Below are 11,510 nucleotides of genomic sequence, written 5' to 3'. Positions count from 1 at the left end.
GAGCTGGCTGCTTCCCCCACCCACTTCCCTTCCAGTGGCTCACCTGGCCCCTAGGGCTCTGGGAAGTAGCCTTGGGACAGGTGTCGGATGCCAACCCCTCTGGGCAGGATGTTGGCTCTGCCCCTGATGCGGCCCCTCATTGTGCCTCTCACGCTGGCCCGAGACCCTCCTCCCCTGTCTGTCTCAGGAAGCTCGGAACGCTGGCCGTGGAAGGCTGGCAGTGGCTCCGGGCCTGGGGCCCAGCCTTTTCCGAGACCCTGGACAAAGTCTGGGTGGGCGTTTGCCCTGTCTCTCGGCCCCCGTCTGTGTGACTTCTTGATCTCGTGGCACAGCAGCGGAAGGGTTCAGAGATGTGCTTCTTCTCCACTGTCATTATTTACAAAGCGAGGTTTCTATGACAACCGGCTTTTGGTAGACTCCTCGGATTGGTGAGGCAGCCTCTTCCTGGTTAGACTGGGCAGCCTGGCTTGGTGGGGACTTGGGACGGTGCTTTTGGAGGGGGAGGGGGGGTGGCTTGGCTGCCACTAACCCCCTTGCTTCTCTCGGGACCCAGGACGAAGCAGCGGACATGGCTTCCCAGTTGAGCAGGTACCACCCCGTCTCGCACCCCCTCCTTCTCTTGTGGGGGCCACTGCCGCAGATCGTCTGTCTGGGGCACTTTGACAGGGTCAGGTGGGAGAGGGGATGCGGCCCCTGTGTCCAGTGGGTGGGCTGGCCGGCTTCACGGGGCCAAGGACAACTGCCTGCTCTGGTTCTTGCTGTCTCAGGATGTTAGGTGGGCCTGCAGCTGGGACCGGAAGTCCAGCCCCTGCATGACCTGCCCCGCAGCCCGGCAGGGTCACACCCCGAATGCCCGCAAGAGGCCAGCCGTGAGGCTCAGCACTCTCCCTCCAGGCTGGAGGCCTCAGGATGGCGGCAGCTGCTTCTCTCGGCAGCCTTGCTGCTCCCGGTGCTTCCCTTTCTCTTGCCAGCTGGGTTCTGTGGTTGTGCGGGGCGCCGCTCTGCTTCCTGCCGGCTCAGCCGCCCCTGCTCTGGGTTCTTGGGATCCGTGGGTGCTGGTCAGCTGGCTGCACCTGGAACCTTCTCCCGGTTCATTCCCCTGTCCCGGCCAGAGTGTGAGCTGGGCATTCGGGTGTGATTGGCACCTCCCACTCCTGCTCTGGGGCCTGGATGAGCCCCAGGGACTTTTTCCTGGCCCAGCCATTTCTCCGTCCCTGCCTCACCTAGGGGCTGTGGTGGGGGCTCTGGGGTTGAAGGAACTTTGCTGGAACCTTCTTAGGCAGCAAGTTGGAGAGGATAAGCAGCGTCACTGGGGCTTCCGATTGGCAGGGTCCCCCGTAGAAAGAAGAGGTGTTCACATGTGCCTGCTGGGGATCGGCCCCATCCCCCAGCCCACATGGTCCTGGCATGTGCCTACCCCCGGTCCAGCCCCACAGCTCCTTTCCCACCAGGAATGGCAACGCCTGCTCTTCCTTGTCTCTCTGCCAAGGTGGCGGCTCCCTGCACCGAGCACGAAGGAAGCTACTGCTGTGGGTTAGGTCAGGGCAGAAGCTCCCTAGGGTTGTCCCTGCCCAGGACAGCCCTCGCTGCCCAGCAGGGACCGGCCCAGGGACCTTTGGCACAGTCTGTGAGGTGTCCTTAGCACTGCTCTGCAGGCCCCCGCCTGGACCACAGCAGCAGGCCCGGTGGCTCTGCCTGTATTTGGTGCAGGTGGAAATCCCAAGAGGACTTCATCTGTCCCGGAAATCCGGCTGGGCCTGGTGCTGCCTGCTACCTTCTACCTCAGAGAGCTATTTTAGCTTTCACTGTTGGATTGAGGACCCTCCCCCACCCCCAATTACCACGGAACTCATGCTGCAGTGCTGTATTTTATTTTTTTTTAAAGATCTTATATATTTGAGAGAGAGAGTGAGAACAGGCAGGGGGAGCGGCAGAGGGAGAAGCAGGCTCCCCGCTGAGCAGGGAGCTGTACTCGGGGCTTGATCCAGGACCCTGGGATCATGACCTGAGCCGAAGGTAGATGCCTAACCGACAGAGTCACCCAGGCGCCCCTGCAGTGTTGTATTTTAGCAGGGACATTTTGGTGTCAGAGTCAGAGAGGCTGGCTCCATGCTGGCGGGCTGCAGGAGGGGTGGGCAGTGCTCAGCCCCGGTGCTGGGGCCTGGCTTGAGCTGGCCGGGCTCGGGGTGCAGGGGCTGAGTGTTCAGGCTCGGGCTGCAGCCACAATCCCCAGGTCCTGTGGGGCTCACTTGTCACTCACTGCTGTCTTCTGTGTGTGGGGCACCGCCCCCCTGACTGTGGGCATCCTGTGGCTGCCATAACCAGTGACCGCAAACTGGGTGGCTTAAAACAACAGAAATTTATGTTCTCACAGCCTGGAGGCCACAAGCCCCAAATCCCAACTCCCCCTCCAGTTAGACATTTCGGGTGTGGTCGGTGGGCCCATCAGAACCCCCTCCCCTGCCCAGCTTCCGGGCGCTAAGCTGAGGACAGCCTTGGCCCTTCCTGCCGGCCTCCTTGCTTGGCGGGGAGACTGCTCCTCCCTCTCCCTCTGCCTCTCCCCCTGCTCCTGCTTTCTCTCTCACTCTCTCTAATAAATAAAGTCTTAAAAAAAAAATGGGAAAACAAAATTTGAATGAGGGACCACATGTTCTCCTGGCTGCCCTCGCTCCTCAGACACCTGCCTGCCTGGAGTGAGCAGGCCAGGGGCGCGGGAGCTCTGGGGAAGCAAGCTGGAGAGGCCCCGAGGAGTGACTGGCCTTTCAGGACAGCCCTGCCCAGTAGCTCCTGAGCAGTGGGGGCCATTTGGGGCCAAGGGGCGTGGAGTGAGCTGGGCTCTGGTCTCCTTGCCTCTGCAGTAACTGCAGAGTGTGGGTCAGGATCAGGACCCAGGGAGGGAGGCTCGGGCCAGCACCCTGTGCCTGAGTGGCCAGCTGGCCTGGGGAATTAGGACGGTATTTGTAAAGGACCCAGGGTGACCAGGAAGGGTGGGGGATGGCAAGCATCCCAGTGAGCTTTCGTGCCCGACAGCATGTGGTCTGGAGCTCCTGGCATTTACTCCCAAGTGCCCGGGCTCCTGGGGGCAGCCGGATGTTGATGATGTGGGGTTTCTGGGGACCCTCAAGTGTCGCAGGATGGCCGCAGGCACCATCTCAAAGGCTGCCTCCTTATCAGTCTCTTCCTCAGTGCCCCGCCGGATGTGGGCACTTCCTGTGTGCCCTTCTGTGGGCCAGCCATGGGGGCACAGCTCCACTTGACGGACAGGCACAGGAAGCCCCGAGGGGGGAGTTGGGCTCCCCCAGAGGCAGGCTCTGGTGCTTCTAGGGAAGGTTGGACTCAGGTTTCCCCAAAGTTCTAGAACCCGGGGCTCTGCTCTCCCTGGCCAGCCCCCTGCCCCCTTGCAGCCCCTGCGGTTGGTACCTGTGCCCCGGGAGGACCACCCTCTGGGCAGAAATGACCCTCTGTCCTTTACTAAGTTGAAAACGGATACCAAGGAAAGAGGTTGATAACAGCAGTTTTTGTTATTTAAATTGGCTACCTCTTACCTCAGAAATTCGGGCTAATGCTAAGGTTTTGTTTTTTTTTTAATTTAATTTTATTTTTAAGCCCGAATTTTTAAAAACTGGACAATGTTTCTGAAATTTTTATTATTTTATCTTTCCGGTTTTATTGTGATGTAGCTGACGTAGAACGGGGTGTTAGTTTTAGGCATGCGAGGTGATGTTTGGTACGTGTCTGTAGGGCAGAAGGCTCACTACAGCGACCCTTGACCTCTGTCGCCTCACAGGTTCGGAGATTTTTTCCCCTGTGGTGAGAGCGTTGACCATCTACTTTCTCAGCAGCTTCCATGTGTCCGGTGCAGGACTGGTACCTGGAGTCCCTGTGCTGTCCTCACGCCCCCAGGACTTGTTTACCTGGGGGGTCACCCCACCCCGCCGCCCCCCTGCCTGGCCCCCAGCAGCCAGCGGGCTGTTCTCTGTCTGAGCTCCCTGTTGTCAGATTCCACATGCACGTGAGATCACATGGTGTTGTCCTTCTGTCTCCGACTTCTTTCACTCGGCGTGATGCCCTCGGGTCCATCTGTCATCAGCAGTGACAGAATTCCCCCCCCGTCCCCCCCCCGTTGGTTTCCGTGTCCCACGAGAGCTTTATCTGTTCACCCCCCCCACCCCCGGATGAGCGCTGTGGGGGCTCCGCTGTGGTGAGTGCCACCGTCATGAACCTGTGTATCTTCTGACCTCGACCTTAGGTTTCCTCGGGGTAAATGCGCAGAAGGAGGATCGCTGCATCATGTGGTTCTGGCTTTAATTTTTTAGAGATTGTGGAGAACAGCGTCTGCACGGTCTGCATCCCCAGCAACTGTGCGCGAGGGTTCCTTGCCTCCGCATCCCGCGCCAACCCCTGTTCTCTTTTGTCCTTTTGATCATAGCAGTTCTGACAGGTGCGAGGTGATCGCTCATGGTGGTTTTGATTTTCATTTCCCTGATGATGAGTGGTGTTAAACACCTTTCCATGTACCTGGTGGCCATCCCTATGTCTTCTTTAGAAAAATGTCTAGTCGGTTTCTTTGCCTGTTTTATTTTTTTAAGTTTTTTTAAAGTAGGCTCTGCACCCAACATGGGGCTTGAACTCATGACCTGAGATCAGGAGTCGGATGTTCCACTGACTCAGGTGGCCAAGCACCCCTCTTTGTCTGTTTTATTTATTTATTTATTTATTTAATAAAGGTTTTATGTATTTATTTGGGAGAGAGAGACAGAGAAAGCGACAGCATGAGCTGGGAGGAGAGGGAGAAGCGGGCTCCCTGCAACGTGGGACTCGATCCCAGGACCCTGGGATCATGACCTGAGCCAAAGGTAGATGCTTCACGAACTGAGCCACCCAGGTGTTCCCTCTTTGCCCATTTTAAAATCAGATTTTTTTTCACTGTTGTGTGAGCTCTTTATATATATATTTGATATTAACCACTTATCAGATACATGATTTGCAAATACTTTCTCTCATTCTGTAGGTTGCCTTTTCATTTTTTAAAAAAGATTTTATTTATCTGACAGAGAGAGCACAAGCAGAGGGAGAAAGCAGGCTTCCCCCCGAGGAGGGAGCCCGTTGTGGGGCTCGATCCCAGGACCCCGGGATCATGACCTGAGCCTAACCGTCTGAGCCACCCAGGCGCCCCTGCCTTTTCATTTCATTGATGGTTTACTTTGCTCTGCAGAAGCTTGTTTACTTTGATCAAGTCCCACTTGTTTATTTTTGCTTTCATTGCCTTTGGTTTTGGAGCCAGATCTAAAAAACCGTCGCCAAGACTGATCAAGGAGCTTTTACCGTAAGCCTGTATTTTCTGCTAGGAGTTTCATGGTTTCCAGTCTTTATCCATTTTGAGTTGACTCAAGAAATATATATTTTTTAAAATTTTTTTATTCTTATGTTAATCCCCATACATTACGTCATTAGTTTTAGATGTAGTGTTCCATGACTCATTGTTTGTGCATAACACCCAGTGCTCCATGCAGAACGTGCCCTCCTCAATACCCAACCACCAGGCTAACCCATCCCCTCACCCCCCTCCCCTCTAGAACCCTCAGTTTGTTTCTCAGAGTCCATCGTCTCTCATGGTTCGTCTACCCCTCCGATTTCCCCCCCTTCGTTCTTCCCCTCCTGCTACCTTCTTCTTCTTCTTCTTTTTTTTTTCAAGAAATATTTTTAAATGGATGTTTGAGAAGCCAAGTGAAGCTTCTTTCCGGTTCTCTGGGGTTCCCCTGGCCTCTGCCCAGGTTACCATGACTGCTGCCCCGAGTCAGTGAGGCAGGGCCAGACAGCCATGTGACCTGAGTGGGTCTCGGTTCTCATAGCCGGCTCTCCCCCAGGACAAAGGGGTCACACTTGGGGGTGGGCAACAGTCCGCTGTCAGTCATGGCAAGATGTCCATGCTCATTTGCCGAGAAAATCACACCTTCTGGCTCTGTCTTGGAGCTTCCAACCTTGCAGTCGGTTGGGTAAATATTTACCTGGAGGGAAGAATACTGCTGGTGAGGATGCATTGTATTGGCCGTGTGCCAGGCACTGCGGCTGGGCTTGTTATCTGCATTATCTCATGTGAGTCTGTCCTCCCCTGGTCAAGTGCAGTGGTTCAGTTATTATGCCTATTTTAAAGACAAGGAAGTGGAAGAATGAGAGTTTGGTCAGGTCGCCCAGCTCACCCATAAGAGCGGGAGCCAGGAATGATCTCGGAGTCTGACTGGCTAGACTGAGCTGCTGAGTGGAGCTGTCAGGAGATCCTAGCCCCAGAGGGTGGCAGAGCTCCCTGGCCCCGAGCCCCGGAGCAGAGGGTGCAGGTCCTGGGGGCTGCGCTGGGTGAGCCCAGGTGGTCGGCGGGCACACTGGAACTGTGGCGTGTGCTCTGCCCGTCCCCTGTCTCCAGGCCTGAGGCTGCTGAGGGCAGATTTCATTAGCCTGACTGTGGTTAGGGAAGGTGCCAGCTTGGCTGGGGTTGCCCACTGTAGGAGCACCAAGCTGGCTTCTTGGGATTCCAGAGATTTCTTGGAGTCTCCCTACCACTGGCTGCCCACAGCAGGGATGCAGTTTTTCCTCTTTGGGGCAATGGGTGGCATTTCAGTCCCCTCCCCCGACCCTGGAGGGCTCCCAGCTCTCGATCCCGGGGGACTTAGCCCCCTCAGGTGCCCCCAAGGAGCTCGGCAGGCCAGGGCAGGTGGTGCTGGGTGTTACCCCGCTGACAGGAGTCTCAGAGCTGTGGCACGTTTCCACTTCTCAGAGAAGCCGAGGCTGCATGCGTTAGCCCCTCTGGGACTCCTGAGGGTCGTCTTCCACGGGGTCACGGCCTATGTCCTGGTGCTCATTCAGCCCTGTTGGTCGTTGGGGAGCCTGGGAACCAGGAGGGGCAGGTGTGCTGGGAATCCCAACGGCCATGCTGCCGCCTTGCTGCCTTTGCCAGAGGCCTCTGCTCTCACCCCTTCCTGGCTGGGTGCCTGTGACCTCGGGGATACAGTCCCGCTGTCTTCCTGCCTCCCTCCCTCCCTCCCGTGGAGACAGGACCCTGCAGCCCCTTGTCTGGGGCTGTCAGATCAGCAACCCACTCTGACCAAACTCCCGGAAAGTTCTTTTTCCTTCTTCGGGAGTCATTGGTCTCTTTGGAGGACCTTCTCCTTACCCCGGGTTGTCGCTGTTCATGAGTGACATCCTTCTCAAGGGCCTCAACCTGCGGCTTCTCTCTCCTCGGCCTAGGATCATGCGACCGGATGATGCCAATGTGGCCGGCAACGTCCACGGTGGGACCATCCTGAAGATGATCGAGGAGGCAGGGGCCATCATCAGCACCCGACACTGTAACAGCCAGAATGGGGTAAGTATCTGCGGGCTGTCACCCAGCCTGCTTGGGATCACCTGAAAATTCCAGGCCCAGGAGGCCTGGCGACCCTCTGCGTGCGGCATCGCACCACTCTTGGGTCAGGACAGGAGTTTGCTTGGAGTGTTCCCCTCCTTTGTCCCCTGGGCCTTGGGAACTTCTGGAATCCCTGGATGAGACCCGTTGGAATGGTGCTTGGTTTGGGACGTTTGGGACTCATCAAGGAGGGATGGGAGACAGTCAGAGAGTAAGCTGGGAGCTGGCTGAGAGCTGCCTTTAAGCTCCTCCCCCTCCTTCCAGAAGAGTCTTGGTTTCTAGAATCCACGGGAGCCTGGCTCTCCTGGGCCTGACCCCTCCCCTGCCCCATCGACACCCCCAGGGGCGGGGTGGGGCCTGGGCAAGCACTGGCACTCTTGCCAGGGAAGCCCAGCGAAGCCCTGCCGGAGTGCCCGGGATGAGGGCCAGGCTTTCTGCTTTTGCAGCTTGGGCAGCTGGGGGGCATTTGGCCCATCCTCTCCTGCCCTGCCTCCAGCCCCGAGGGACCTGACTTTGCCTCTCGAGGCTTCCCCAACTGCCTTGCTCGGGGAGGGGGGGGGTCTGTCTTGTGCCGCACTGCCACCTGGGGGCCAGCAGAGATGCAATGCCACTAGCCTCTGTGTCCCAGTGTCCTGTGTCCCCGTGGGCCTGGGCCAGCCACCTGCTGTGATGAGAGGAGGAATGCATGCTGGCTGGAGGGGCAGTGGGAAGGAGAGAGAGAGCGGCATGCACGCGTGTGTGTGCGTATGCGTGTGCTTGTGTGTGTGGGCACCAAGCCAGGGGGAACGTTTTATTTTATTTATTTATCTTTTTTTAAAAAGATTCTATTTATTTGAGACAGAGAGAGAGCACAGAGGGAGAAGCAGACTGCCTGCTGAGCAGGGAGCCTGGCATGAAACTCGATCCCAGGACCCAGAGATCATGACCCGAGCCAAAGGCAGACCCTTAACTGAATGAGCCACCCAGGCGCCCCTAGGGTAAACGTTTTAATGGGTGGACACAGGCGAGGGGGACCTCGGTGTGCTGTGAAGGAGGGGCTCCCCTGCCCAGCTAGGAGTCCGGATTTGTTCAGGTGCCCTGGGAGTTCCCCGGGCAAACCAGGCCATGTTCAGAGTGCGCCCTCTGGTGGTGGCGGGGAGGATGGGCCTGTGCCTGTGGGGCGGGCTGGGGGTGGGGCTGGCGTGAGGGCCCAGCACCTGGCGGCCCCCTGAGACAGACAGGGAGGGTCCGGGCAGGCCTGGCGGGAGAGGCCAGGCACTGGGAAGAAGAACTTTCGGATGGCGGAATGGGGGAGGGGGAGCCTTGGGTGGCGAGGACCCACATAACTGCTGCTGGGTAGCATTTTGCAAAGCTCTGAAGTGCTTCTGCTCATATAATCCTCCCCACACGGCATTATTATCCCCGTGACCCCAGTTGCACAGGGGAGGACGTGGAGGTACAGAGAGGCTGCATGCTTGCCCGAGGCCACGGGGGGAAGCTGGGGGTAGGTTGGCCATGAATCCTGGCCTCGAACCTGTGCTTTGAGCCCCCGGAGGGAGTCTGGGGGTACAAGAAGGATCATTTTGACATGTTGGCTTGCAGGGGTCTCAGGACTGGTGGTCCCAGGGTAGGGGTGCAGAAGTTCCGGGCTTGGGAGGGGGTGTGAGCCCCAGGCAGCTCCAGGTGGTTAGACACTGGCATGGGGGCCAGTGCTGGCCTCTGAGGGGCTTCGCTGGGGCTCTGGGTCAGGGAGGGGGCACCCTCACCCCACCCCCCTGGAGGTCTCATCTAGTCTATGCCTTTAGTACCGTCATGTAGCCCTGGGGTTCTGTTTCCAGCTGGGACCTCTTGGTTGGCTCCATCTGGATACTTAGTTGGCCCCTTGACCTTGATGGGCCCGAAGACACCCTGGACCTGTCCCCAGGCTGCTCCTCCCACAGTCTCCCTCTCCTCTGTACATGACTGTGGCATCCGGTTACCCACACGCAGAACCTGGGGCCTTCAGTGACCCCATTCTTCTTCCGTTGTGGACACTGGTAGCCGATCCTGTTGGCTCCACCTGCTGGGTAGTTGTGGATCTGAGCACCGGCCAGCTCCCGGATCTCCTGTCCCATGCCCTCCCTTTAACATTCCCTTGGGCCACACTGGCTCTCTTGCTGCTGCATGAGTGGCCAGTGTTCCTACCCCAGGGCCTTTGCACTGCCCCTTCCCTCTGCCTGAGCTGCTCTTCCCCCAGATATCGGCATGGCTCCCCCTACCTCCTTCCAGTCTATGTAAATATGACCTCCACCGAGGCCTTTCCTGATGACCAGCTCCCTCCTTGCTCCGAGCTGTTCTCCACAGCACTGTCGCTCCTAGAACATTGTGCGTTTTGCTCATTTATCTTTGGTCTGCTCACCTCTCTCCTCCACCCCCATTAGAGTGTAAGCCCCTTGAAGGGAGGGACTTTTGCCTTCCGGTCCCTGCTGGATGCTCAGCATCCGGGTGGAGGCCTGGAACACAGTGGACTCCCATTGGCGATCTGCTCATTGCCAGTGTCCTGTGGAGCACTTCCGTTTAATAGGCACTTACGGTGCACCAGCGACCACACTGTGTACTTGACCTTTTCTTTGCGGAATCTTCCCAACCGTTGTCTTAACCCCACGTTGTGGGGGAGGTGCGGAGGCCTAGAGAAGTTACACGGCTTCCTGAAGGTCCCACAGAGTGGTCTCCTCTACGGTGGCGTCCGCTGAGTAGGGCAGGTGCCGGCCAAACGGTCATAGTAGTGGGGCAGACCTTTCTGGACCCGCTTGTGCCCATGTCTGATCTCCCCACGCATCTGTAAGAGGGGGCGGCTCAGCCCCCTCTCCACGGATCATGCCCTCACGTCCTGGTGGCACCCTGCCAGCCCCACTTACTTCTGAGTCTGACAAGGTCAAGAGCCAGGGAGCAGCAGAGCTGGGAGTTGAGCCCAGGGCCCCTCGCTGTCCGTTCTGGCTCTGCATCAGCAGCTGTTATCCTGGCTTCACGTGCTGTGGCCGCTCTGGAGCCCAGCCCCCATGGTTTCCCCCTGAGCCCTGTGAGCGCCGTGATACCGGTCACCTCTGGGAGTACGGCGGAGGGCACTTCCTGGGGTAGACTAATGAGAGCGCTCCCGGGAGGGGGGCTGCCCCTCCTGCTTTAAGCCCCCGAAGCAGAGAGGTCCAGGGCTGTGTCCGAGGCACAGGCAGCCAGAGGTGTGTGTTCAGCTTGGAGATCCTCCTACTGCGTATAGATGTTCATTGGCTCCTTTTTTGAATTTTTGAGTCGCACCTGTTCTTCACGGAATGCCTGAGTCGGGCCCAGTGCCCTGCTAGGCCCCTGGACAACAGCTCACGGTCAAGTTGCCTCTGCCCTGGGCCCAGGCCCATGCTGCCCGAGCCCCAGACCGGTGGAGAGCCCCCAGGCAGCCCACCTGTCTCTTAGGCTGCCCTGCCTATGAAGGACTCCGGAGTGGCTGCCCTATAAACATTCATTCTCTCTTTTAGAACCAAGCTTAAGATTCCTAACAAGCAGCTTCCAACCCAGAAGAGCAGGTTTGAGGCCTCTGCCAGGCGTCTCGTGCCAGGCCTGAGGGCGTCTTGTGGCAGGTGTGTGTTGACAGCATTCCCTGGGAGAGTGTGGGGAACTGTTCTGTCTCCTCCTGGGTCACTGTGTCCATGTTCCAGGTCATGGAAGGGAACAGAAATGGCACCTTCCAAAAGTTCACACCACTCTGAAGTACAGGGACTAAAAAGTCAGCCAGTCTGCTTGTCTTCTCTGCCCCTCCAGCAGAGTCCTGGCCCCACACCTCCCCTGGCCCTACAGGCCCTGCTGACCCCTTAGCTTGCACCTCCTGCTGTGCACCCCTCCCCCCCAGCCTCCACCGTGCGCAGTCCCGCCTGCTCCCCCCTCCCCTGGGGTACACACCTCCATACCTGCCTCCTCCCGATTGACATCATTTCACTCGGAGTGCGCCCTCTGTGGGGAGGTTGCCCCCCACCCCCAGCACTTCCCACACTGCCCCCTTCAGAACACTTGCCACCGGGGGGCATTGTCCTATTATTTGTCATCTGTCCCCCTGTCGGAACCCAAGCCGAGGGCAGGCGCTCTGACTCACTCCCCTGAATCCCGC

At 58.0% G+C, this 11,510-nt stretch overlaps 1 protein-coding gene across 2 annotated transcripts in view; it reads left to right on the top strand.

Moving 5' to 3' along the window:
- The window catches only part of ACOT7 (acyl-CoA thioesterase 7), an 81,846-nt gene that overhangs the window by 1,585 nt on the left and 68,751 nt on the right, over positions 1-11,510 (top strand). The window contains exons 1-2 of one of the 2 annotated variants that reach the window (XM_021683390.1): positions 488-588; positions 7,243-7,360. In XM_021683390.1, the coding sequence (XP_021539065.1) occupies positions 569-588; positions 7,243-7,360 (138 nt within the window). In that variant the 5' untranslated portion in view covers positions 488-568. Of the gene's footprint in view, positions 1-487; positions 589-7,242; positions 7,361-11,510 lie in introns of those variants that run through there. The other variant, XM_044913860.1, reaches the window with a different exon arrangement.

The sequence above is a fragment of the Neomonachus schauinslandi genome, chromosome 4 (assembly GCF_002201575.2).
Source record: "Neomonachus schauinslandi chromosome 4, ASM220157v2, whole genome shotgun sequence".
Taxonomy (NCBI): domain Eukaryota; kingdom Metazoa; phylum Chordata; class Mammalia; order Carnivora; family Phocidae; genus Neomonachus; species Neomonachus schauinslandi.
Note: the sequence above shows the minus strand (reverse complement) of the source record. Positions and strands in the feature narration are given on the sequence as shown.